We start from the raw sequence: 27,898 nt of genomic DNA, 5'->3' as shown, positions 1-27,898 counted from the left end.
GATTATATAAAGAATAAATGTACTAGAGATGTTATGGAAGATGTAGATAAAAAATAGAAGAGAAGAGAAATTAAGAGAAGAGGAATTAAGATAGTATCGGGTTTTCACTTCTGCATTGGGTAAAAAATAGCAAAGAAATGGACCCTTCCCCCCCCCCCCCCCCAATAATGTTGTAGTAGAGTAAAAAAGTAATGTGTAGAAAATAGGGAGTGGCAATGACAGTTTATGCTATAGTTGCGATATTTTGTAGTAGTAACAGTAACAGTAACAACATTAGCGGTAATAGTATCACAACAGTATCATAACAGATATGCATAGAGTGTATAATCTTGTGGTGTTTTCTTTCCTTCTTTCTTTTTTTTTTTGGTGAGCAGAAACTTTAGCTGATTGTTCTTGTAGGGAAGTAGTGGGCACGCACTAAACATTATTAGCATTGCTGAAGAAGAAGATGATGATTCATCAGAAATTGAGAGAAAGGGAAAGGGAAAAAAAAATTTCACAAAGAAAAAAAATACTAAAAAATTTGCAAAAACAGGAAAAGAAGCACCAATTTCAGGTTCCAGTTTATTACATACACACACAGATTGATATATATATAAATATATATATATATAGAAAGCTTAAGAATCTACCCTTTGTATTCTCCCTTCCTCCTTCATTTTTTTTTTTATTATTATCATCTTCCTACTAAACACCAACACGTGTGCTTACAACTACACTTTCAACTTGTAATCAAAAGACACTCATCTACAATGAAGTTTGAACCTACAGACTACCTTCTGAGCTTGAATATAGATTTCGACTCTAACATCAACAACGACTACTTTGATGACGAAGTTTCACCAATGATTGACAACCAACAATTGCAACAGGATTTGGACTTGTTCAGCCAAGCAGCAAACGACTTTTACTCATTGGACGTATTGGGCGACACAACAATACCAACCAAACAACAACCACAACAACAACACCAACAACAACAACAACACCAACCACAACACCAGCAACAACAACCACAGCAACCACAGCAACCACAGCAACAATTATACAACTCCTCTTCCACCACCACTATTGTATCGCCACAATTCCAAACACCTATTGACTACAGCCAGTTCCAACCCCAATACGAACAGAATACTCAATATGCTAAACCATTAACGACACATACACCAGCACCAGTGTATAACAACAACAACAGTAGTAGCATATACGGAAACAACCTGATAGCCGCAGCAACCTCATACTCAACAGTATCTACTCCAGCACAAGCACCAGGATCAACATCAACATTAGTTTCACTGGCAGAGCAAGCTTCATTATTGGACAAGAAAAAGAGAAACACAGCTGCAAGCGCGAGATTCAGAATTAAGAAGAAATTGAAAGAGCAAGAATTGCATACAAAGACCAAAGAGTTGGAAGAAAAAGTTGAACGTTTACAACAAAAGTTGAGAAAAATGGAGGTTGAAAACAAATGCTTGAAAACCATCATCTTTAAACAAAATGAAAGCAAGAACTCGCAATTGGTTGAATCAATCAAGAAGAGAATCTCAGAAGAGTACGACTTAACTGGATTGTAACACAACAACACATTGCTAAATATGTGGAGCTACAACAATACACGTGTGTACGTACACACACATACACACACACCAACACACACACATATATATATATATAATGATCCTGTAATCAACTTACAGGATGATTGGACTTTAAGGAGCAACAACAACAACAAAAAGGAAGAGCTAGAGACTTACACTTTGGCATTTCTCAACCATTTGTCCATCCTTTGCCAACTACAGACCACCAGCACACAAACATTTCGCTAGACGAAAGTGTTTAGTTTGCAAGTTGTGACTGTAACTTATGAGACACGAATCACCATTATTACTGCAACCACCGTAGTAGTAGTAGTAATAATAATAATAATATTAACACGAAAGTTTTACTTCAACAAGTAAAGTAGAAAGGAGTTTGTTTTTTAACCACTCAGCTCCTCTCTTTCCTCTTTATTAGATAGCGAGATATTATAGCTGATTTTACAACCATTAATTTTATACTTGAATATACACATGCCTATAAAATATTTCTATTTCCCAAATGCAAATGCAACCTACTTCCCACCCCCTTTACCTCTCAGAATGTTTGTATTGTGTCTATACTCTCTCTCCATTATCGCTGAGAAACAAAGATAAAATCTCTCAGACACACAAAATGCATTGTTCTTCATTTTTTTTACAACCAGAAAAAAATAAAAATAAAAATAAAATAGAAAACAACATGTATCAATCAGCCACAAATCCATACATAGAAGTAGAGAGAGAGAGAGAGAGAGAGAGACAGAGAGAAAGAAAGAAAGAGAATATACATAGAAAGGTCCAATCCATTGATTAAAAACTACAAGAATAGAATCTTGGTCATTTGGTTCCTTTCTCTTTTCTTGTTTTTTTTTTCGTTTATTGAAAAATTATTCAGTGCTTCAATCCTACTTTCCTTTGACTTTACATCACTCTTCATCATAGTATAGTATAATGAAATCTAAGTGATTTCTATATACTAACCTTGTTTGAATAGCACACACAACTACACACACACACATAAATATATATATATATATAGAGAGAGTCATAGATATAAAGAGACACGCAACATACATTACCCAGGAATTACCCACAAATTATACACAACACCGAACGAAACTAATCTAGGTCCAGATTGCCAGCACATATACCTTTAAATAAAAGTAGAATGTCTGGAAACACAGAGGATGGACAGAGTCCAATCAATAACTCTATCTTTGATGAACTAGTATTCCAAAATATGGATATGCACCACCCCCATTCAATTGACCGATCGATTTCACCACGTCAACTATCAAAGAGCAACTCACCCGATCCTAGTATACACAAACAAAAGCAACCACAACTGCAGGAACAGCGGCAACAACAACAACAACAACAGCATCTTGAGAAGAAAAGAGGATCACCCCAGAGTGAACGACCTCTGATTTGCATAATCGGTGATAATCAAAATGCACAAAAAAATTCAAACCAAACAAAACAAAGCACAGTACAAGACGATTCACCAGGTACACCAGGTACACCAGATGTACCAGGTACACAAGTATCACAAATATCACAAGTATCACAAAATAACAATGCAGATACCTACTCCTCCTCCTCCTCTTCTTCCCCGCCAAAGATGATTTCGCAATCCACGTACAACAAGATTGAAGATCACATCGATTTAAGACTAGCATCACTGAATAACCCAACAATTGTGATGGAATTGGACCTTGATGGAAATATCAAGTACTTGTCGCAGAATTGGGAATATATAGTTGGTACCCATATAAAGAAGATTAAGAATCGACACATATCAAAGATTATCATTGGTATAAACGACGAAGATTTTCAAGTATTCAACAAGGCTATCGACTCAATGATTAAAGATGACGGAAGCTACAAGGTTAAATTCATTACTGCAACTAATCACACAAGGTATAGCCTGCTTATTGACAAGGACAAAGACAAAGACAATGACAATGACAATGACAATGACGAAGATGAAGATGGAGAGGAAAATGCGAGGATTGCCGAGTTGAGGAATATTGTTGCATCGCTGAGTGGGCGAAGAACTCCGCATAACTCTACTGAAGATTTACTGGTTGTTGATGTTGAATCCTTACCCGTTGACGATTTTGTTCCTGAAGAAAAAGAGCAAAAACAAGAGCAAGGATTGGAAAATGTAGATGAAGAAATCTTATTATCGGCAACTACATCGAGCCCACTTTCGTCTACATTGTCAAATGATGGAGACTTTATTGAATTGGAAGCACAGGGGATAATGATCCACGACCCAAAGACAAAACTTCCAACCCACTCAATGTGGACCATCCGTCCATTCGTTCACGTTGATTTGGAACTATCAATACCAACGGCATTGTTTGATCTTTTGGGGTTTGGCTCTGAGATTTTTGAATCGTACTTGGTAAATTTGAAAAACTCCGGCATAACCGATGAAGAAAATGTACCACAACCGAATACTATACTATGTAGGATATGTGAAACTCACATTCCTGCTTGGTTCATAGAAAAGCATTCAGATTTATGCATTATTGAACATAGAGTCGATGAGCAATTACAACAATGTCATGATGCAATAGTAGATCAACGAGATATGGTTGAGAAGATTAGCGAGAGTCTAGCTCTGCAAATGCAACAAACCGTGGGAGGAGGAACAAGTACAAGTACAAATGTAAGTACAAGTACAACTTCAGGTTCAGGTTCAAGTGGAAGTGGAAGTGACGCTGGTTCAGCACAGTCGTTGCTGTCATCTCTGGGGTCAATACACCTTCTGCCTCGATCTTCTGTTTCATCTGGCTCGTCGTCAGATGATGATGGCACTCTGAATGTGATGTTGGAATACAAAGGAATACCTTTACCAGTAATTTCGGAAACATCTTCGCCAAGGCTAGCCAACAAAGTATTGACCAAGAATTTCCAAGCACGCAATAAAAGCTTGATTTACTCTAAAAAATTCCCCTTTGGCACTTTACAAAGACTTATTGAATCTTGTGACGAAGCATTGGCAATTAACCCACCTTCGAGGAGAATAGCTACTACAAGTGAAAGTAATAATAAAACTGGTAACGACGCGGATGGAGTTGGGGGTGGAGGTGATACCTTTGATGATGGCGATATCACCAATCCTCAAACTACTATTGTATCATTTTCACCAGAATCAGAAAAGCATATAACCTCAGCTATGAACCACCAGGGCCACATTGAATCTTCGGACCCGGCCATAAAACAACTTATAGAAGATGTCGATGTACTTATCAGCGAGAAGTTGGAAATATTATCTCGATTAGTCTCCATTTTGCAATATTCGGAAAAGATCAAGAATAGAGTCGATGAACTAGTGTTGATGTGTGTACGTGAAACAGTGGAGAAAATCAGAGACCAAACTGAATTTGCATTGTCGAGAAGTGCAACGCCGAGTAGTAATAATCAACTCGATTCATCTCATCAACATCATCCACTGCTGTCATATATAGCCAATGACAATGATTCTCAAAATGTGAACATGCAAATGCAAATTGCCAACCATTTGCAGAGCCAAGATCAGAATTATAAACTCAATAGAAACCTGCCTCAATTGAAAGCTCCAACGCCACTAATGGCTGCTCCACAGCCGTCGCGAAGCAAGTCTCCCGAAGTTTTGCATGCTTCATACGACAACGTCGTGACACCACACGATTTGCTACGCCGAGATTCCAATGAAGCGCCCCACCATCTGTCAACCGTGACACCACCCGTTTTACCACCTGCGTTACCACCCGTTCTCACCAAATCGAGATCTAGCTTTAGTTCGCGAAATTCGCAAAGTAACAACAGCTCTAGAGAGTTGATCGAGACAATTCAAAATCAAAGTTCCCGGAAATCGTCAGGTAACAATTCAGTGTACTCTTCACCCAGGCATCATCATTTGTCTCCAGCGCCATGTCTCGATAAAATCAACCTTACTACGTTGCTGAAGAATAATGCAGTAAAAGCATCACCCATGTCGTCGCCAATGGTTGACTCGACCGCAAATAACGGGAATATCAACGAAAAAAGAATTACCAAATTGTCTCTAGATACCAGTGGCCCTTCACATGGTCGAGGATTATCTCAAGCATCTGCTACGCCGAGTCTGAAAAGCAGTACAGCTAGGCCTCCCTTGTCACCATTGCTCGTATCAACACAACCGCCTCCTCCCAAAACAGCTAGCATCAAAGATTACGAAGTCATCAAACCAATAAGCAAAGGTGCATTTGGATCGGTGTTTTTAGCAAGAAGAAGGATTACTGGCGATTACGTTGCCATAAAATGTCTTCGTAAAAGAGATATGATAGCTAAAAATCAAGTGCTAAATGTCAAGTCAGAAAGGGCAGTCATGATGCGGCAATCAGATTCTCCTTATGTTGCTCAATTGTACCACAGTTTCCAATCGAAAAATTTTTTATATTTGGTCATGGAATATCTCAATGGAGGAGATTGTGGCAATCTTATCAAGAGCTTGGGTGTTGTTGGTTTGGATTGGTCTCCTCGTTACATTGCCGAAATAATCATTGGGGTTGATGATCTACACAAGCGAGGTATTATCCATCGAGATTTGAAACCAGATAACATTCTTATTGATCAAAATGGGCATTTAAAATTAACAGATTTTGGGCTTTCACGTTTAGGTGTTGTGGGAAGGCAAACGCAACATAGAAATAGCAGTATTAATGAGCAAAATGTTGAATTGTTCCGCAGCATGTTTGGAGGTGCATCCGCTGGCGGAGGAAACACCAATGATGAGCATGTAATGCAGAATCAATCACAGCAGCAGCAGCAGCAGCAGCAGCAACACTATCTGCATCACCAACCACCACCAGCACAACAACAACAACAAAATCAAAAAAGGTATAGCTCAAGCACACCTGTTTCCTTATCTCCTACATTAGAGCACTTGAAACTACATCAGCAACTGTATTTGTTTCTGACACCTGATGCATCATCGTCGCAAGCATCGAGCTCACCAATAGCCTCTATAGAAGGATTGAGCCAACCTCCTGTAATTGGCACTCGAAAGAAAAGCATAAGGTCAAACTCTGGTGGCAATGACTCTCCGTTGTTGAAGCCCATTATTCCAAGAACAGCTTCCGAATCATCTTTTGCAATTGTTGAAGATGATAGTTCAAGTCCTTCGGTTACAAACTATGCCTTGTATGACCCAAAACAAGAACACGGAGGCGTGGGTGCCGGTGATCATGAGATTAAGAAATTCGTTGGCACTCCAGATTACTTAGCGCCAGAGACTATTCAAGGTGTTGGTCAAAGCGAAGCATCGGATTGGTGGTCTATTGGATGCATTTTGTTTGAATTTCTTTACGGTTATCCCCCATTTCATGCAGAAACCCCACAAGAAGTGTTTGACAACATCTTGAGTGGCAAAATTGATTGGCCCAACTTATCACCTGAAGAAGATATGGAATTTTGCACTCCAGAGGGAAAGGATTTGATCAAACAACTATTGACTCTTGATCCTGAAAAGAGGCTTGGGTCCAACGGAGCTGAGGAGATCAAAAATCACGCTTTTTTCAGACACATTCATTGGGATACATTGTATGAGGAGCCGGGCGTATTTATTCCAAATTCAGAGGATCCAGAGCTGACAGATTACTTTGACTTGCGAGGCGCACAATTGGCACAATTTCCCAAGGAAGACTCATCGTCATCAGATGAGGAAAAAGTAAACGACGATACCAATAACGATAGAAGACTGTCTATTAATTCGCTTCACTTACCACCAAGTACCCATTCATCTTCTTCAAGGTCTGAGAGGAGGCCGAATAAATTGAGTGATCCCAGTGGAGAGTTTGGACTGTTCCATTTTAGAAATTTGTCAGTATTGGAGAAGCAGAATAAAGACGTTATTAACAGACTCAAGTCAGAGCATATGGAGCATATGAATAGCTTTTCATCGTCGTCTCTGGAAAGTACTCCCGTGTTACGCTCTCGTGGGTTCTCGTTTGGTACCGCGAACCAAAGTGGAGGTATCGGTGGGGGTACTAATAGTGCTAGTAGCAATGCTGGCGGTAATACCGGCATGGTAGGGCCCATTACAAGTTTTAGTGGCAGTCCTTTCAAAAGACCAATTTCACCACCTGCAGGTTTGGGACCATCGATACCGCACAGACCCATGGATTTGCGTAAACACGAGCGTATCCCCTCAACAGTAAGTACGTTTTCGCTGGGGGATGAAGTGATGCCAGGTGAATCACCAAATACGTCAACCTCGTATTTTCATCAAAGATCATCTAGTTCGCCGTATGTGCAAACATTGCACAAGCAGTCAAGTTTATTATCGCAGCATTCCCCCACGGCAAGTACGTTCTCATACCCCAACCCAAGTATCGCTGGTACTGCACTGTCGCATATCCGTGATTTCTCATCGCCAAATTCATCAGACTCAGAGGAGGCAGCTAATCGTTCGAATGCACTCTTGAGGATTCAAAGAAGACGCGAGAGTTCGAGAATGTCTGATACGGTTGTATCGCTACTGCATGAGATAGATGTTCTTTATTGTGAACCTATCTCATCCGTTCGTCACCAAACGGTAAAACTACTTGAGAAAGCCGGTTGCATCACAATTGCTGTATCCGACGGTGAAGAGTTGATCAAGAGAGCAACCAGTCAAGTTAAGTTTGATTTTATAATGACCGGACTAAGATTAGCCAAAGTCGATGCAATAGACGCTATAAAGTTGATCAAATATACCACCGGAAAAAACGCAGATACACCTGTTGTTGCCATCACGGGATTCCCTGAAGAGGCAAGACAAAGTGGCTGCTTTGATTACGTGATTGAGAAACCAGCAAGCTCGGAACAGATCAAAAGATGTCTTGATAAGCTTCGAAACGAAGTTGCAGTCATTGATTAGTTATTTACTCAACAATTTACGGCTTGATTATTGTTTTTTTTTTTTTTTTTCTTTTTTTGATTCGAATTTCTTTATTTTGAACCATGTAGATATGTTGCCATGAATTCTTTCCCTTTTTTTATTATACCTGTTTTTTGCTTTCTGTGCATTCGCGACCAATTAGAGAAAGCTTTTAGTTCGCTTAAAGCTGTGGTCATCGCACATTCTTTCACTTTCTACACCCCAAATTGGTATTATTTTTATTTATTATTATCATATTCATTAGCAGCAGCAGCAGCAGCAGTAGTAGTAGTAGTAGTAGTAGTAGTAGTAGTAGTAGTAGTAGTAGTAGTGGTAGCAGTAAAAGCAGTACTATTCTGACAATTAGTATTTATCACTCCATATCGTCGTAAGATTGATGCCAAATCCGCCAAATCTGCTCGTTCGCAAACTTCTTTCAAACTGTTTTTTTCATTCGCATCTAATGATTGAAAAGTTGGATCTCTAAATTTCCGGGAAGGATGATTAAAATTTTCAATATTCATTTGGTTTGTTCTGAGATAAGCACAATTTTCCACAATCAATGGAGGCAAGCTTGTATCAATACCACTTTCAACAGCGTCTTTCAGTTCCTCAAAAGAGTCACCGCTTGTTTCATTTTTCGCCATGAATACAATACAATTAGAAGAGTTGTGGAATCTAGCTTGTTGGCACTGAAGGATAACAACAATACAATAGTTTATATCATGCACTAGTATTGGCCCATTGCATTTCAACACCAAGATCGAGTTCAGCCCATTTGAAAGATTCAAAGAATGCCCCTGAATCGAGAGTATACTTGATTCAAACTTCTTTACGTGCAAGTGGCCGACTTTAGCAGAATACGTCTCATTGATTATTGTGACTGACTTATCTTGACTTTTTGTAGTATCGCTATTCCAGGAACCTGCAATTGGTAAAGAAGAATAGGACTTTACTTGCTGATGCAGTGGTATTGTTGGTGGTTGAGGTTCACCAAAAAATTGAAATCTCTTTTTTTGCGACTGGTTTTGCTTCAGTTGGATCAACTTGAGCATAGACTTGTATTCCTCATTTTCTTGTTTTTGTATATAAGTGGGTTTGGAATGCGGTAAAGTGTTTTTATGCGAGGAAGGTGTAATACTTGGTTGCACATGATCCTGTGAATACGACTCGCTATTCATGCCTGTAATCAAAATCAAACTTAAAGATTAGATCTGAAATCTGAGTTCAAGTTGGTAGACAATGCAGCATCATTAGAATATAATGTGTAGATGGGGAGCAGGAAACATTATCAATGGATTTTTTTGGAGATATTATTTTTTTTTTGACGCTATCGCATTGTATAATTATTTCCGTTGAACGGAGATATCACTCTCCAAGAAACAAGTCGAATGAAAACAATAGAGCAGTTCAAATGAAAAAAAATAAGGTATGAACCAAGAGCATAAATAACAAGCTAAAGTAACAATTTTGAATTCTAAAATTTATGTGCTTCTGTTTGACTTTTCTTTTTTTTCGCTTTATAAATTAAACACAAGAAGAGTCAACCTTGAATAAGATATATATATAAAGTATGTAAAAAAAAATAGTTAGATGAGTTTATTTTGTTTTGTAAAAGTCTCTGTCTTTCCCCAGAATTTATTCCTTTTCCCCTTTCTCAACGCTGGTGTCAATGAACATACTAATGAAGTCATTAATGACGCTACTAATGATGTTATTAATGATGCTACTAATGGTATTGCTAATAATGTTACTAATAATGCTTTTCTTAATACTACTCACTCTACCATTTTTATCATGTTCACCATCAGTAAACCCTTGATGAAATGTCTAATTTATCTATTCTCATGTTGTTCTGTACCTTGTTCTACCAACGAGATCATCGGCAATGTCTCTAATCTTGCTCCAAAACACCTTTTTGGGCATTCTTCTCTTCAACTCAGTCTCAAAATCAAACAATCGTCTGATGGAAGTAAATTTCAAGTGCGACGACTTAACACCAAGAACAGTTGCAGTATCTGCATACTTAGGTTCATCGTGTGGGAAATCAAGCGTGTATCTAACAGGCTCCATTATATCGGCGTGTTCCTCAATGAATTGCACAGCCTTGATGGCAAATCTATCGGCTCTAGTACGGTCAATAGGTGAAGGCAATCCACCCTGTTGAACGTGTCCCGGGATAGCGGTCTTTGTGTCAAACTCTCCTTTGCTTTCAGCATTGATTATATCAGCAAGCACTTGTGGAGTGAGTACAGATGATGCATTGGAAGATTTGATGATCAATTTACCTGCTTTGGTGAGGTCTTTATCGACAGCAAAACCTTCGCGCAAGGAGCTGATATCCATTTCCAATTGTTGCAAATGAATTCCTTCTTCTGGAACATAAGAGGCTTGAGCTCCACTCACCAATGCAGAAAATGTAGCAATATAACCAGAGTTTCCTCCTTGAACTTCAATAACAAACGCTCTGCCTCTAGTTGCTGATGCAGACTGTTTAATGATATCACAATAGTCCATAAGTGCGTTTAAACATGTATCTGCACCAAGCGAATATTCTGTACCAGGAACATTGTTTGAAATGGTTGCTGGGATCAAAACCATGGGGATCCTGAAAGCAGGATACATTGATCTCGCCTGCTCAAGTTGATTCAACGAAACAAAAGCCTCAAAACCTCCCACAATAATCAACCCATCAAATTGGTACTTTTCAAAGTAATGGGCAACCATACCAATATCCGTCTCGGCTGGTGTCTGCCTATTTGTACCAATGTTTGAACCACCAACACTGTTCCATCCTTCGATATCAATCCACTCAATAGATTTCACTGACTCGTGCCTTGACAAACCTGCAAATCCATTATGTATAGCATATGGAGTGTGACCTTGGGACATACAATATGTGGCCATGGCATACGTCGCTGAGTTCATACCACCAGCAGGAGCACCAATGTTGATGATGGCAATCTTTTTCCTTTTTTCCACTGGCAAAACTGGTTTATCGTGACAGGCACTGTTCATTGCCATAAAATTAGCCAAATGTTCTTTAAACTCAGAATCCCTCAAGGACATGGCTTTTTCAAAATCTCTTTCGGCAATAGCTTGTGCCACAGACTTGGTAATCTTGACTGCCTCAACCAATGGCCTTCTCACCACTTGATTCTCATCAATGGCAATCAAGGGTGAAGGTGTGTCTGGCGTCAAATCCAATACTGCTTTAACGGCTTCGACACCTTGGAGAGTAGCCAAGATCCTATCAAAAGAGACGGCCGATCCACCTCTTTGCACATGTCCCAATGTAGTAATTCTCGTATCCAAACCCAAACGGTCCACCAATACGTCCTTGACATCCTCTGAGCTAATTGGTTTCAAGTCTATAGTAATTGCACCTTCGGCAACAATCACAATTGTCTTTCTCTTACCAGCAGCTCTATGGTTTTTCACAATTGTAGTCATCTGATCTTGCCAGTCATGTGATGAAGCAGGCTTTTCTGGAATCAAAATATAGTCTGCACTTGTTGCGATACCGGCCATCAATGCTAACCATCCACAATGTCTACCCATCACCTCAACAACAAATGCTCGACTATGAGAGTTGGCAGTGGCATCGATATAATCAACTGCACGACATATCCTTTCCAATGCCGAGTAACACCCAATAGTTGAGTCAGTTGTGGCCATATCATTATCGATGGAGCCCACCATACCACAGATGTAGAGATGTTTGTGCCTTTCATATTGTTCCTCTGTAATCTCCTTTCTTTCGCGAAGTTCGGAGATTAATGATGGCCATTCAGATCTAAATAAATCTGCACCGGTCAATGATCCATCACCTCCACAAACAATTAAACCGTCAATTCCCGCCTCAATCAAGTGACGACATCCTTTCAATCGACCTTCTCGCTCCTTGAATTCCATGCACCTAGCAGTTCCAATATTTGTACCACCATCACTCAAGAAACCTCTCACATCCTGCCATTTCATTTCTGTAATGTATTTCTCTCCACCTCGAACAAGCCCTTCGTAACCTTCCTTGATTGCAAAAGCTTTGCAACCTCTAAACACTGCTGCTCTCACCACAGCTCTCACTGCAGCATTCATACCTGGCGCATCACCACCGGAGGTCATCACAGCAATGTTTCTTCTGCTTGGGAAGTTTGCTGCTGCAGAGCCAGCATCAAAATCATTTTTGGCCACGGATGCTGTGGTGGACATCAATGTCGAGTCCAATTTCGACGAGTCAATTCTTGGTCTGGCTTTTTGTAAAGGTGGCACCACTGTCAACGGCTCGTCGCATGCAGTGAAACCAAGTATGTAGCCCAATGGGTCGACACAGTATACTTCATTTGGGTACAATTCGTTTGGAGTTATTTGCACATTATAGTTGAATGTCTTTAATTGCTCAACCAAATCAACGAGCTTTTCAACTTTCAAGACATATGTTGTATCAAGCGACCTCCAATCGACAATGTTCAATTTAGACAAAATCTCTTCTCTCCTCTTGCTAACTTCTTGAGCAGAGTTGCCTTTTGTCTCATCTAAAGTGATGGCAACAATGACCTGGACGCCGTCATTTGACAAGTAGACAGTATCGTTTGTTTTTGAATGCTCTATTAATCCCAAAACATTGGTGTAAAAGTTAAGTGCGTCATTGACTAGATCTGATGAGCCGGCAATCAACGGTATCGTCGAGGATCCATTGACAATCGACAACATTGTATAAAGATATTAAGCTCTTTTTTTATTTAATTCTCTTCGTTATATTCTGTGAGAAATGCTATGAACGTCAATTCACTTCTTGGTAAACACTTTTCAGGGGGGGAAAATATGAGAAACGGTATTAATCTTTATATTTGTTTTTTTTCTTTTCTTATACTTCTATGTCTTTATATGTGTCTGTGTATGTGTTTTATTGTATGTTTTTTAATTTTATAATTAAACAAAAAAGAAAAAAAAAGAAGGATTGAAGGATATGGTTTGGAGTTACGGAGTTTGCAGCTCCTTTGGAGATTCTATGAGCATGATGAAATCCAGTGCTGTGGGATGATTGTTTTTGCGCACTTTCGGTTGAATGTATTGCGAAACCTTCACCCACCCTCTCGATCATCAAAGTGAGGGAAAGTGAAAGAGAGAAAGAGAGAGAGAGAGAGAGAGAGTGTGTGTGTGTGTGTCTGTGTATGAGACATAAAGATGTATAGACATTTTTTTTTTGGGAATTACACGATTGCAAAAATTAAACAGATGACAACCACCACCAACACCACCACCACAACAACAGCAGTAACAGTAACAATCTATTTCGAAATCGTATTGAGCTTCTTTTAATGTTTAAAGTTTGTTACTTTTATTGTTTTCTATTGAAAATAAATTTAGATATCTCGTTTTAAACTGAGCCCAATCTCTCTCTCCATTATTTATCTTACGACAATAGAAAAACTACATACAAGCTTTGGTTTGAGCTTGAAAAGAAAACAATGGAAACTAGGAGCTTCTACTTATTAATAAAAAGGAGACACGAATGAAAGATACAAAAGAAAGGAAAGGAAGAGTGGAAGAAGTATACAATGAAATCATTTGGTTTAAACAAGACTGTAAAAGTGTAGCGAAAATATCAATCTCTTGCTCTTTTCGGGGGATTGTCACAGTGTGACACACACTGGACGCTCTGTGCCCTTGTTTCCGCTAAGTGAATATTTGGAGAATATTGCACGACATGGGAAACTTGAAACTTCAAACGAGATGAGTTAATATAAATAGGAACGAGAAGTGGTAAAATTAACTTATCACTATTATATAGAAATATCGGTTAAATACATAATTTATACGGTCAACTACATTGAACACGAATCACTAGGTGAACGTGCAGAGTGTATACTCTCACGATTCTCCTTACTAGTGACTTTGTATGAGACAATTTACTCTCTTAACTTATGAGCATTGAGACCTTTATAGGTGCGATCATTGACAATTACACTTAGTTGGAATATAGCCTATCAAGTCACGAACTCAAACCGCTGGTATCGGTGAGCTACCAGCTAAAACCGATGCTCAGCAGTCGTACACTTGTCACTTGTGACAGTGCTATGCGACAGAATGGCGACCAGAGTGAGGAACTCAAATCCTTGCAAATCATGTTGTTTGAACGATTCGATATGGTTACCTAATATTTCAAGTAATTGATACTTTGATTGAGGCTACTGTTAAGCAGTATTGTCGACCAGGATATTGAATGATCATGACATTTCAATACTTTGGCTTTACAACATTTTGGTCAATATCATTTATGAGAAGGACCTGTGGAAGAGAAAATCTCTTATCCACGAATTAATAGCTTCACTGTTGTGAACTATAGTTTGAAGGAGGAGCTACTCCTCATTGGAGAACTGCGCGAGTTTAGTCCAATGAAACAATATGCATTGTGGTCTTCGGAACGTATCCGGGACTACACCAGAAAATATCAAATAGCGCATACTGTCAACACTTTATGATGGGATATTCATCGATCAGTTGACAAAGGGCGAAGGTTGTAGACGTTAGACAGAGTGCAACTATAGGCCGATTAGAGTCGTGTCTGCCGACTTGGCTATAATTGAATGCTGTACATGAAATGCCATGGCGTCGAAAAGTACCGAATATTGCATGGGTATGTGGCTACCCTCACAGTGGTGCAAATTTCGTGGAAAATAGTTATTTAGAGGTAATGACCACATCCCAAATCAGGGTTTATATCTCAAAATTGGCTCACCAGTCTCTGCAGCTATGGTGAGGCCGTTAAAGCAGAGTTTAGGAGTTACTATTATCATTTCTCGCCTAGATATGGTGACCGCAGGCTAAACAAACTAAACGGCATTTATGGTGAGAAGATACACCTTTCAAAAACGACGGAAAAGGTAGCTGCCGTGGGATGAAGTTCCCGAAAGGATTTAACCAACTAAGCTTATTGAAACCTCAGTGTTTCGGGTGAGACGATACACCTTTCAAAAACGACGGAAAAGGTAGCTGCCGTGGGATGAAGTTCCCGAAAGGATTTAACCAACTAATTTCATGAAACCTCAGTGTTTCTACAGGACGCTCTATTAGTCGATTACTGGATTCGCGGAATCATTGTGTTACTATTTTAGGGGACTTACATTTGTGATCTTAAATATTTTGTCGACAATATTTAAGAAAATGAGGTTCAGACGCACGACCAGTCGATGATGAAAAAATTTTCACTTCGTTCGATGAGGTCACCGACAAATAAACCTAACTCTCACGATGCGAAAGAAAAAATTTGAATCCCAAAAATTAATTGAGCAAAAATCCTTAATAATATGGAACGAAGGGTTTTCCTAGCATTTATCCTTTCACCAATTAAAATCCCAAATATAACATCATTATTGCATCAAAGTCCAGAATCACGCTTGAAGAAAGTGACAAGGGACGAGTGACAAACAACGAAGGATTGAATTGATCACAGTTGATGACGTTCATGTATATTTGGTGTACGCAGCCAATACCCGATCTGCGAAAAAGGTAGTAAAGGATTGGGCTTCAAAAAATACCCCTGTCCCCAGTGTGTTAAAATCTACTCGAAATAAATTGAGAGCTGACAAGGTGAAGCAGCTACTCAATGAAGTAGTCAGACAGCGACAGGAGGCTGAAGTAATGCGTCGCGAAAGCGCACCTCGTCCTGACATAGATCAAACTATGCAGGATTCTCGACGAGACTTAGAGTCTAAGTCTCTGTCAACCGGAGATCATTCTCCAAACCCTTGACTCGCATTTACCACTCCTGGAACTCCAGTTTCCCAAGGAAAGCATGGAAGTAGATCTGGGTTACGAATACGAAGAGCCTGACGCATCTGATGCTAGGTTCGATCCCTCTGCACGGGCAATGAATAAGGAATTAGAAGACCTAGCCATGGAGGAGGTCGTAAATCCAGATGAAGAACTTAAGTCATTCTATTCCGGAGGCGAAGGGAATAGAAATGAACCTGTTCCTACATCACATGAGAGTGGCAATATGCAGAGTCAAATATTAGAAATTAGAAAAGCATATTTATGCGAACGATCCTGACACGAACGAATCAATGCAGGACGTAGATTTAGCATTGTGTGTGGACCATACTACAGTACGCGAACGTATTGGGCTCACACCGCAATATTTGGTTTTTGGATTTGAAGGTATTCATTTGTCACAAACGTTGATGAGAACATTTCCCTTATTATTCGATAGAATTTCAGGAAATTGTCGAAACCTTTTGTTGCCGCTCCGCTCATCATTTAATAGGTAAGTTTTTGCTTTGCAGGGGAGGGGAGGCCACAACGGTTATCATCATATTGTACAGTTATTTTACCTCAAATCAATATTTTTCCAAAGTTCAACTGAAATTAGGCCGTATCTTTCATCTGACTTTGAAGGGGGGAAGATGTCACAGTGTGACACACACTGGACGCTCTGTGCCCTTGTTTCCGCTAAGTGAATATTTGGAGAATATTGCACGACATGGGAAACTTGAAACTTCAAACGAGATGAGTTAATATAAATAGGAACGAGAAGTGGTAAAATTAACTTATCACTATTATATAGAAATATCGGTTAAATACATAATTTATACGGTCAACTACATTGAACACGAATCACTAGGTGAACGTGCAGAGTGTATACTCTCACGATTCTCCTTACTAGTGACTTTGTATGAGACAATTTACTCTCTTAACTTATGAGCATTGAGACCTTTATAGGTGCGATCATTGACAATTACACTTAGTTGGAATATAGCCTATCAAGTCACGAACTCAAACCGCTGGTATCGGTGAGCTACCAGCTAAAACCGATGCTCAGCAGTCGTACACTTGTCACTTGTGACAGTGCTATGCGACAGGGATGACATCATTTTCCTCATAGGTTTATTTTGCCCTTCAATATCCGTCGCGACACATTGTCTATATATTATACTTCCTTCTACTCAGAATAACTTTTCTAGGACTTAGATCAGCCATTTAAGTCTCAATCGTTTCGTGAAATAACTCACAACAGTCTAGTGGACTTCTACTCTATGCACAATATTGCCCACGGTTCGTCTGCAATTGTTGTTCTCTCTGAATATATATATGTTTGTGTGTGTGTGTATGTGTCTTTGTCTCTCTCTCTCTCTCTCTCTCTCTCTCTCTCTCTCTGTGTGTCTCTCGTTCTTTGCAAGTGTTCCAAAGTGTAGTGTAATTGCACCCAAAAGTTGAATTAAAAATTTTCAACGCTTTTGGAGAACAAGAGCAGCAGTTTGAACCAAGCGAAAATTAAAAAGAAAAAAAAAAGTGAAAGAGACAGAGAAAAGAGAGAAAAGAGAAAAGAGAGAAAAAGGAAACTGAATCAGAGTGAAGCAAACACACTGGAGAACAAAGAAACAGAAAGTGAGAATCACCAACCAGAGCTTTCTTTTCTTCATTCTTTTTATCAATTTGTATTTTCTGTTTTTGACTTCTATCGGCTTAGCATCAAATAACAGACACAAGCACACCTTCACATTCTTCTCCATAGACACAGTCACAGTAACAGTCACAGTCATAGATCGAAGAAGAGACAATGTCAGTTGAAACCAAGAGCGATGCACCATACACAGTGGCAGACTTGTCGAAATTGTCTGTCCCAACTTTACCTAACGTTACCCCAACTCCACCAAAATCAAACAGCTTGTGGTCGTCAAACCCAGTCTTTTCTTACTTGAACGATGTATATATCACCATTAGTGAACACCGCAAGAACTTGGGTTTGACCAACCCAGGTACCATCGAGAACCTCAACAAGGAAGTCAGCAGAGACGTTTTCCTCAACCAATACTTTTTCACCGGTTTGAGAGCAGACTTAAACAAGGCATTCTCCATCTCACCTGCATTCCAAACTTCCCACACCCTTTCCTTGGGCTCGCAAGTTCTTCCACCTTATGCGTTTAGTGCTCTTTACGCTGCAGAAGATTACTTCCTCCAGGGTAATGTCGACAATGACCTCAGTTTCAGTGGTAGAATCAACTATGGATGGGACAAATCCAACATTTCAAAGGTTACTTTGCAATTGGCACAATCACAACCATCAATGGTTCAGTTGGAGCAAGACTACCAAGCCAACGACTTTTCCATCAACTTGAAGACCCTTAACCCAAGTTTCCTCTACGGTGGATTTTCTGGTGTTGCCGTTGCTTCACTTTTGCAATCAATCACTCCTAAATTTGCTCTTGGTTTGGAAGCAATGTACTCCAAACAACCAATGAGTCCGCCAGATACCGCCGTCTCATACGTTGCACGTTACAACAATAACGGCAAATGGATTGCTTCTGCACAAGTTCAGGCTCAAGGTGCTTTGATTGCTTCATTCTGGAGAAAAGTTAGTGATAAAGTTGAGGCTGGTTTGGAAACCCAGGTTGCAGCCACAATGAAACAAGTTGCCGACCCATTGATGGGTGTTGGTTTCGAACCAGTCATTGAAGGTACAACCACAATTGGTGCCAAGTACGAATACAGAACTGCTGTTTTCAGAGGCCAATTGGACTCAAAAGGAAAAGTTAGCGCATTCTTGGAAAAGAGAATCTTGCCTACTGTAAGCGTCTTGTTCAGCGGTGAAATTGACCAATTCAAAAACACAAGCAGATTAGGTTTGGGTTTACAATTTGAAGCTGCCGGTAACGAGCAATTGATGTTGATGCAACAAGGTTTGGTTGATGCCAACGGTAACCCAATCCCAGGTGCACCTCCAGCCATGTAAGTAGAATAGATATATCTAAATCTTTATATATATAAAAGAGAACGAAGAAACCAAGAGATGGAAAACTTTTGAGAAGACAAAACTTTTTGAAGAGACACAATCTACACCAGATTGTATAACATGAGCCTGTTTTGTACATAATAAATAAAGCGTTAATTGAACTTTGTTCTAGTAGTCTATTTTTCATTACTAGAAGCAGTGATTTTTCTTTTTTTTTTTTAATTTATTCTGACTCCTCTTTACTCTTTTTTTTTCCCCCATTCGACTTTTCATTTCCAAATATTACCACCCGAAAAGTCTAGAAGTGAAACTTGAACTCTTCGGCACCTGTCGTTGTTTCTGTTTCATATCATCCAGTGATGATGATGATGATGGTTTTGCTGGTGGTGTGTTTGTTGTTGCGGAAGTAGTGTTTGTATTCACTTGTTTGCTACTAAGCAATCGATATATTTCCCTCGAATCTAGTTTGACATCTTTAGCAGATGCATTAACTCCACCACCACGACCCACTCCTTCTCCGGTATCCCTACCTCTTCCTATCGAACCATTAACTGATACAGAACTTCTTTGATGCTTCTCTGTATCACCCCGCAAATAAGCGCTTCTTCTACTGCTCAACGGTGGTTGAACAGGTCTGTGGTAATTCGCCTGTGACATCAGCTTAACAGAACGCAGAGAGTCCCAGACATCGTGACGTCCACTATTAACTGATTGTTGTTGTTGTTGTTGGTTTTGTTGCAAATAAGCCTTATTACGAGTGTTTCGTTGTCCAATCACTGAGCGATAAATACTTCCTAGATTACTCCCAGATATGGCACTATTAATACTTTGGTTCGAAATCGATCTGGGTATTTTTGCATGGGTTGACAATGAATGTTGTTGTTGTTGTTGATGAAGGTGATGAAGATGATGATGCGGGTAGTGGTGCAGTTGCCCTTGGTTTGATGGTCTCGAATTAAGATTAGGCTCCATCCATCCACTCTCATTGCAGTACAAATCACTTCGTGATGATCGTCTACTCATGGTAGAGTTGTTATTTTTGTTCCTATTAAGGTTGCGAGTGTTGTTGTTGTTGTTGTTGTTATTATTATTAACAATTACACCATTGGCTGTAAGGTATGGTGCTTGATAAATATTTCGATTACGTTCATTCAAGCTAGCAAAATGCATTTCTTCGTCTTCAACCTCAACATCAGTTTCGTCCTGCTCCTCGTCTTTTCCTATTTGACCATAAAAGTAACTGCCACGCGAATACACAGGAACAGGGTTATGTATTGAAACAATCGATTGCTGACGTGACACAGGCCTAGATTGTCGCGACAAGGTTTGAGGATATTTCGTTGTCCTGGCGACTGTATCATCAAATTCATCTAATAGTGAGTCCATTGAACTTTCCGACTTCTCATCTATTCTGTCAATATGATGGTGGCGTGAGTTGGAATTATCGATATTACCATTTACATTGCGGCTCTGATCATTTTTTACCTGCTCAGTTTTCTGATAAGAAGTAGTCACAGAATGATATGGGCTTTCTAAGTTCCGAGTTGCAGACAATGATTGTGATTGTTTGGGTAGATAAAATGGCGAGGGCTCGGCTCCTGAATTCACGTCTAAACATGCCACATTTGTAGATAATGATTGCATTGATGGTTGCTTTAGTAAGAGATTTTGTGCCTTGGCGTATTTTCGCTGTTCAGCTGGCGATAGCGCGTAATTTGGCACAGTATTTGGCACAGAGTGCGTCTGATTGGGAGATATTGGTGCCGAAGGTGGCGAGTCTGGAATATCATTGCCTATAAAATGTGGTATAACCGTTACCCCTATTCCACTCAAGTTTTCTGACAACTCGGCTGGTTGTAAGTCTAGATGTTTTGGTGTTGAGAAAGTGTTTCTACTGACCAATTTGGAGGAATTAGATTGAAATACCTGGTCATTCTTGTCATTCTGGTCATTTTGGTGCTTTATGTGTTTTTGGTGTTTTGGATCGTCTATGTCAAGTTTATCACTTTTGTCACTTTTATCGTTGCTGATATTGATATATTGCACGTTCCATTTCAAGACCCCTTCTAAACAGTCTAAAGTGGATACATCTTCACAATCGACATAGATCTTCCAGTACCTTTCAGGGTTAAGCAACGGCAAAAGAAACTGGTTAAAACTAATTCTCAAGACTTTGATTTTGGGAAGAAGCGGATATATAAACAGTTTCCCGCCGCACGAGAGGTATGTGACATCGCCATTGTGCAATTGAAAAATCTCGATTTCTCCGTGTGCTAATAATGAGCCGCTTTGTGTATGCTGGTTTATAAGTTCCACAATTCTCAGTGACTTGTATTTAAACAATGTCACTTTGGCATCGATGTCGCTTGAAAATTGCGGCTGCTCTGTGTTTTGGAGAGATTGAGGGGATCTAAATGGGGATTTTGGTCCATCTGAGTTTATACTCAAATTCGACTTTGTAGATTTTGATGTCTTCGGTTTTAAGTGATCTCGAAAATCTGTAGTTCCAACCGAGTCATGGTCATTTTGTTTATGACGCATTAGAGCTTCTCTTCTCGGCGACCTGTAAGCGTGTTGTAACGTCATTACTGGAGGCGGCTCCTGTGCATGCGGCAAGACTGCTTCAGTTATCTGTGCTGGTGTTGTTTTATGCGAATCTTCCAAGGCTGCCGAATTTAGTTTAGCAGACTTTTTGGAATCAGAGTTTTTCGAGTTCTGCATAGGATATGATTTATCAATTGAAGGTTTCTGCTTGGGTTCACTAATGGCATTATAAGTTTGGGTGGAAGTGTCCTTGTTGTTGTTGTTGCTGTTGCTGTTGCTGTTGCTGCTGTTGTTGTTGTCAGTAAGGTCTTGGTGCTCATGTTCGTTTTGGTGTTCGTTTTGGTGTTCGTTTTGAGGTAGTTTTTTGTTCAATTGTTGATTTTTGTTGCTTTTCGATTTGTTCTTTCGCTTCCTCCGTTTAGAGTCGTCTTTTTGTTTAGAAAGTGTTGGCGATAAACTTTGGGACGTTCGAGATATGGGTTCTTTCGAATTATTCTGTGCATGATCATGATTATCATTATAATCGTCTCCACTGGTTACAAAGTTTCCTTCCATTATTGAGTATTACTTTTGAGCTACTTTCCAGTTGTCCATCTATGTATGTATATATATATAGACATATATATTTGTCAATAAGTGTGTGTGTACGTGTGGATGTCTGTACTCCAATTCTCTTTAATCCCAGTAAATTTTCACCAATGAACAGATAAGTCTTGGTAAATACAGATTGCAAAGTTATATACCCTAAAGGTTTAGCACGTTTGATATTGTTTCTAGTCTCTCCCCCAAGCGCTTCTTTTTATTTTTATTTTTTTATTTTTATTTTTATTTTTTTATTTGTTTCTTTTTTTTCCCCTCCTAAATATTTAACTCTATTTTCGTTTATATTTTATATTTTATATTTTATATTTTTTGCTTACTAAATTTTTCAGAACCCGCAATATAAAGTAATACCCCACCCCCACATTTATTCGAGATTGATTCCTTTACGTCTTTAAAGGTTACAGCGTCAATTGGTTGTTGAGAAGTAAATGATAAAAAGAAAAAGAATGAAATGAGAATGGAAATGGAAATGGAAAGTAAAGGGTCAGGATTTGCTCTAAAATCAAGGGAAAGACCAGTTTTCCATACTAAGAATAAGAAATCAACGGGAATTATTGGTATTAAGGAATTGAATTACATGCAAAATACTCTAGTACAAACGTGCGCACATAGACACACACACACACACGGAGAGAGAGAGAAAAGGTTCCACACACACGGAGAGAGATAGAGGGAGAAAAGGTTCCACACACACACAGAGTAGAAGTACATACTCTCTAGCTTTCATGGCAAACACAAATTCCATTCTTTCTTTTCTTTTTTCTTTTCTTAAATTCAAAATTCTATGCTTCACCTAAGACCCTGCTTTCTCTTACGTATGATGAAGAGCGAGATGCTCGAGTAGGTGGAACAGCAAGGCCAGAACTTGCTTGAACGTTACCTCCAACAGAAGTTATTCCACTTGAAGATGAAGCAGTGGCCAGACTCTCAATATCGTCAACCAATAAAGGCGTGTATCCCACGTTTCTCACATGTAATGCATCTTCCTCCTTGTAATATGTGACAATAGGTCCCAAAAGGTTGATTCCTGGTGCTACCCATTGTTCAATCTTCAATATGACACTTGATGGTGGGTAAAGCTTATTGATGTATCCCATGGCCAATAAAAACCCGGTCGAGATACCTGCTAGGTGACCTGGTAATGAACTAGCTGGAAAGATAATCATAAACACCAAAGCAACAATGAATGGGATGGACAAGGTATAAATCTTGATCTCCACTGAGCCGATATTAAATGATTCCATTACTGGTTTAAATTTGTGCTCTTGATAAGCCATATAAGCAAAGAAGGAAAATGCAATTCCGGATAATCCAGCAACTCCTGTTTCAGGGTAAAACACAAGACCCACTATACAATATTGGACGGCTGCAATAACAGTCAACAAATTCAATGTGATCCCGGTATATACAGTTCCGTGCCTTTTTTCAAACAAGGCTAAAGGTGTGAAGATTGACAAAATATTGAATAGCCAGTGCAAATATCCAATATGGACCAAGCTATAAAGCGAGATGGCATTGAGATTGAGATCCAAGGGCGATCTCGGATACAAGATCAAGCTTTGAAAAGTGACTCCAAATGTGGTCTTTAAAACGCATAAAAAGAAGGTGAAAACAACTAGTCCCGCAGTTAAAGCAGGCGTCTTTTTAAATTTTTGATATAGTTCATTGAAACTGGCACTCATTGTTTTTCTTTTGAGGGGAAAGGAAGGTGGGAAAGAAGGAAAAAAATTTTTTTTGCAAAAGACAAACAAGCCAAAAGTGCCACTGTATCTAATTGAGTGTGTGATTTTCAAGAAGAAAAGATCATCATGGATGAACTGGAGAACATTTGGCGAGTGTGTGAATGAGTGAGTGAGTGTGTGTGTAATGTTACCATTTCTTTGTTTTCCGTTTTCTTTTTTTTTTCTTTTTCCCCTCTACATCTTCCCTTTTCATTTTCAAACCATTCTACATGTATAGATAAGGAGAGATAGATATGGTATTTTCTATTTTTTTGACTCCCATTTTCCATTGAGTTTACCCTGGATGGAGATAATAAAAAATTTGACAGATTATTATATTTGGTTATCCACTGAAGGACGAACGTATTTATTTTTTTTTTGGTGGTGGGGGGGGGGGGGGGGGGGAATGGTTACGTTTTACTTGTAGTAATAGGCCGAACTGTTGGTATCCATCGCTGTCTTTCCGTCCGTCCCTTCTCGTTGTTCCTCTTTCTCACACTTCGAGAATGGTCCGTCGTTGTTCTTGTATTTGTTGTGGTTCTGCAAGAGGGGAATAGATTGCAAAAAAAAAAAAAAAAATAAAGTTGTTCATTTGAAGAAGAGAACGGTCTAGCCATGTGATGTTATTCAAAACTTGGCTTTTGCTTTTCTACTAGGTCAGTGAGCATTAACACTTTGGAGGAGGTATAAAGAATAAAGGAATAAAGAACTACTACTTACTGAAAGAAGCTATAGCCATTTTCACAATATTGCTTTGCTAGATTCAGTGTAAACTAATAGATAAACTATAGAATTTAATTTGGAATATTATGAAAGGACCGAGTTGTTTGCGCACAAAAAGAATCACACAGAGACTTTGACTCAAGAGTTTATACCAAACGCTAGTGTTGTTAATAGCTCAAGATGCTAGATAATCTTTGAAATAAGCTGTGGTTATATCCTATGACAAAGAACACTTTCAAAAGTTTGACAAGAACAGAAAAGAAAAATACAGTTCAAACCTCGAGAAGATACATTGAAATTGACAGCATAGTACATACATCTCCCTCTGCTAAATGCTATACTCTACAAGCGTAAACAGCTTTTCGAAATTGTAAAGTACAAATGATTTGTTTGTTGGTTACTTCGTTTGTTGTTGTTGTTGTTGTTGTTATTTTTCCTCTACTTTTTCCTCTCCTTTTTCCTCTTCTTTATTAATTTCTTCTCCACATTGCTTATCGTCGCACAAACTGTAATCACGTAATAGTTTTGAAATCTTTAGTAGGTACAAGCCTTTCCTCACACCCAGATATTTGAATATACACAACCTAGGCATAAACTACCTTCTGACTCAATGGATTCAATCTTGCAACTTCTTGGCGCATGTTTTCCGTGCTTTCCAGACCTATCCATTCCCTCCGTGTGGATCAATAATGACAAGTACAAGATCATCAAGCTTTTAGGTGAAGGTGGCTTCTCATACGTTTACTTAGTACACGGTTCATATTCAGCGGCAGGAGCTACAACAACAACAACAACAACAACAACAACACTTCACTCTTCCTCTTCTCCTTCTTCCTCATCATCGTCGTCGCCATATGCTCTCAAGAGGATCAATTGTCCTTTTGGGGTCCAGGATGAGACATACAAAAATGCAATGAGGGAGATCAAAAATTATCACAGGTTTACCGCTTCAAAGACGCCGTATATTATTCAGTCAATCGATGAGAGTATAGTGACCAATCCCGATGGACTGGGACAGATTAATATCCTCTTGCCATATTTTGAGAGATCATTGCAAGATATCATCAATGAACACGTCTTGAGTAATACCAAGATGGATGAAGGCGATATATTGAGGACATTCATTGGTATATGTCGCGGGCTAGAAGTAATGCATAACTACAAGTCACATAAAGCCGTCACCAATGAAATCAATGGAGGAAACTCAAATATATCTCGCAACGAAGAAGCCGAAGAAGAAGAGGCTGCGTTGTTGCCTCACGACGGCGAAGAGGATGCAGTTGGGGTTGAGCCGGATAGCAATAGCAATAATATTGATGGAGATGATTCAAACGAAATACTGTTACTGTTACTGCTGCTGCTGACCAAAATACCATATGCCCACCACGATCTCAAACCGGCAAACGTGATGTTCTCCTCCTCTGGGTTACCCGTACTTGTTGACCTTGGCTCCTGTTCCAAAGCTAGAATCCATGTTACCACGCGGCAACAAGCTCTAACAGTAACAGATTTTGCACAAGAACACTGTACTTTGCCATATCGTGCACCAGAGTTGATGGATGTCTCAACAGGTGCCAAAATTACCGAGGCTACAGACATATGGTCATTGGGCTGTCTACTATACTGCTGTTGCTTTGGGTACTCGCCGTTTGAAAAATTGGAGATTCAACAGGGCGCTAACTTAAACATTGCCATCGTTCAGGGGAAATACGAAATACCTGAGGATAGAGCCGGTTATAGTGAAGAGCTTGTGGAGATGATTAGGAAATGTTTACAAGTTAAAGCAGAAAAACGTCCATCCGCAGCTGAGCTAGTTGAAGAGGCATTGGATATAACTAGAATGTATCAGAGACAGTAATGCTCTAGTAAACAGAACGACAAAAAGAGAAAAAGAGAAAAAGAGAAAAAGAGAAAAAGAGAAAAATAGAACAATAAAAGCTGAATTTGTTTGAATTCTTTGTGAAATGATTGGGAACAAAGGTAAGGACCTTGGTTTTAATAATACTACTGTTATACTATGAAGTAACTAATTTAATGTTTACAGTACTCATACAACCTTGAAGTTCATTAAAAAAAAATAAAAATAAAAATAAAAATAAAAATTTGTACATAATTTTTGTCATCAGCAAGGTGATAGCTTATTAGTTGATGTTTATGGTTTCATTTTGTGGATAAGGTTTGAGTATGGACGTGGCAGTTGTGACATGGTAGCAATGCAATATTAGTATGAAACAATAACTGATTTCTCTTATATTTACATACACGCACACACATTCTCTTGTTGTTTGTATATATATGACCCCCCGCCCAAATCTCACACCCCTCTTCCTCCTCCTCCACTCTAGCCGCATAAGTGAAATCTAAACACATACCATCAACATTCAAATTTACTATTCTAATACTTCTTGTTTTCTTTTTTTTTTTTTTTTTTTTTTCCTTGAGCCAACTTTTTAAATTCACTAGGTACAGTCGACCAGTGCAGCTCAGCCCATTAATTGATCAACCCCATCTTTACAGTACAATACCTTTGGTCCATAATGACGCTAACAAAATATCAAAGGGGTGATGCCATAGAAGGCTGGAACGATTGTCCCACGCCTGTGATGATGTCCAAGAACAACTCTACCATATCGCTTGGTGAAACAGTACGACGAAACCGTGAGGAGACCATGGAATTATGTGATAAGGTATTCACCTTGCCCATTCAATTACCCGAACGAGAGTTGACCCATCATAAACAGAAATTGCAAACTCAAATACAGACAATGAACGAAACACATCTCCACTTTCTTGCTACAGTATTTCATGAGGTGATTGAAGGAACAATCGAAAGAAAAGAGTTGGCCAATCAAGTGGTCGAGTATATGATGGCACATGAAGGTGTTGCTTCATGGTGTTCTCCACTAAAGAAGATTGTGAGTAAAGTTTGAATGCTTAGGAGGAAGAGGTACCGATCTCTCTCTATAAATTTATATATATATATATATAGGATATTTAAAGCACTAAACGCTAAAGGAGTGTTCATGGTATGTATCGGCTCATGAATTCCACAGATTCCACATATTAGAGCTCGAGAGATTAAATATTATACACATCCAGA

General features: G+C 39.2%; 10 protein-coding genes across 10 annotated transcripts; 6 read left to right on the top strand and 4 right to left on the bottom strand. All coding sequences in view use genetic code 12, as the record gives it.

Annotated features, from left to right (window-relative positions):
• Positions 1 to 752: 752 nt before the first annotated feature.
• Positions 753 to 1,577, top strand: PVL30_005197 (uncharacterized protein; the record flags this gene model as incomplete). Its single annotated transcript, XM_001523592.2, has 1 exon — positions 753 to 1,577. The coding sequence occupies one exon, from the start codon at positions 753 to 755 to the stop codon at positions 1,575 to 1,577; it is 825 nt and encodes a 274-aa protein (XP_001523642.2).
• A 1,171-nt stretch (positions 1,578 to 2,748) lies between these two features.
• Positions 2,749 to 8,472, top strand: RIM15 (rim15, signal transduction response regulator; the record flags this gene model as incomplete). The annotated part of the gene is made up of 1 exon (XM_001523591.2): positions 2,749 to 8,472. The coding sequence occupies one exon, from the start codon at positions 2,749 to 2,751 to the stop codon at positions 8,470 to 8,472; it is 5,724 nt and encodes a 1,907-aa protein (XP_001523641.2).
• Positions 8,473 to 8,711: 239 nt separating this feature from the next.
• On the bottom strand, positions 8,712 to 9,653 carry PVL30_005195 (uncharacterized protein; the record flags this gene model as incomplete). The annotated part of the gene is made up of 1 exon (XM_001523590.2): positions 8,712 to 9,653. One exon carries the CDS (start codon positions 9,651 to 9,653, stop codon positions 8,712 to 8,714), a length of 942 nt encoding a protein of 313 aa, XP_001523640.2.
• A 664-nt stretch (positions 9,654 to 10,317) lies between these two features.
• Positions 10,318 to 13,185, bottom strand: PFK2 (phosphofructokinase beta-subunit; the record flags this gene model as incomplete). Its single annotated transcript, XM_001523589.2, has 1 exon — positions 10,318 to 13,185. One exon carries the CDS (start codon positions 13,183 to 13,185, stop codon positions 10,318 to 10,320), a length of 2,868 nt encoding a protein of 955 aa, XP_001523639.2.
• A 1,923-nt stretch (positions 13,186 to 15,108) lies between these two features.
• On the top strand, positions 15,109 to 16,528 carry PVL30_005193 (uncharacterized protein; the record flags this gene model as incomplete). The annotated part of the gene is made up of 3 exons (XM_061119667.1): positions 15,109 to 15,112; positions 15,637 to 15,644; positions 16,256 to 16,528. 3 exons carry the CDS (start codon positions 15,109 to 15,111, stop codon positions 16,526 to 16,528), a joined length of 285 nt encoding a protein of 94 aa, XP_060975650.1.
• A 1,506-nt stretch (positions 16,529 to 18,034) lies between these two features.
• Positions 18,035 to 19,207, top strand: TOM40 (translocase of outer mitochondrial membrane; the record flags this gene model as incomplete). Its single annotated transcript, XM_001523588.1, has 1 exon — positions 18,035 to 19,207. One exon carries the CDS (start codon positions 18,035 to 18,037, stop codon positions 19,205 to 19,207), a length of 1,173 nt encoding a protein of 390 aa, XP_001523638.1.
• Positions 19,208 to 19,489: 282 nt separating this feature from the next.
• On the bottom strand, positions 19,490 to 22,306 carry INP1 (Perioxisome inheritance; the record flags this gene model as incomplete). Its single annotated transcript, XM_001523587.2, has 1 exon — positions 19,490 to 22,306. The coding sequence occupies one exon, from the start codon at positions 22,304 to 22,306 to the stop codon at positions 19,490 to 19,492; it is 2,817 nt and encodes a 938-aa protein (XP_001523637.2).
• An 830-nt stretch (positions 22,307 to 23,136) lies between these two features.
• On the bottom strand, positions 23,137 to 24,036 carry RBD2 (Putative rhomboid protease; the record flags this gene model as incomplete). The annotated part of the gene is made up of 1 exon (XM_001523586.1): positions 23,137 to 24,036. One exon carries the CDS (start codon positions 24,034 to 24,036, stop codon positions 23,137 to 23,139), a length of 900 nt encoding a protein of 299 aa, XP_001523636.2.
• Positions 24,037 to 25,408: 1,372 nt separating this feature from the next.
• ENV7 (Serine/threonine-protein kinase env7) lies at positions 25,409 to 26,656 on the top strand (the record flags this gene model as incomplete). The annotated part of the gene is made up of 1 exon (XM_001523585.2): positions 25,409 to 26,656. One exon carries the CDS (start codon positions 25,409 to 25,411, stop codon positions 26,654 to 26,656), a length of 1,248 nt encoding a protein of 415 aa, XP_001523635.2.
• A 159-nt stretch (positions 26,657 to 26,815) lies between these two features.
• On the top strand, positions 26,816 to 27,728 carry PVL30_005188 (uncharacterized protein; the record flags this gene model as incomplete). The annotated part of the gene is made up of 2 exons (XM_001523584.2): positions 26,816 to 26,820; positions 27,359 to 27,728. The coding sequence occupies 2 exons, from the start codon at positions 26,816 to 26,818 to the stop codon at positions 27,726 to 27,728; spliced, it is 375 nt and encodes a 124-aa protein (XP_001523634.2).
• Between the last annotated feature and the right edge of the window lie 170 nt (positions 27,729 to 27,898).

The sequence above is a fragment of the Lodderomyces elongisporus genome, chromosome 7 (genome assembly GCF_030384665.1).
Source record: "Lodderomyces elongisporus chromosome 7, complete sequence".
NCBI lineage: Eukaryota > Fungi > Ascomycota > Pichiomycetes > Serinales > Debaryomycetaceae > Lodderomyces > Lodderomyces elongisporus.
Note: the sequence above shows the minus strand (reverse complement) of the source record. Positions and strands in the feature narration are given on the sequence as shown.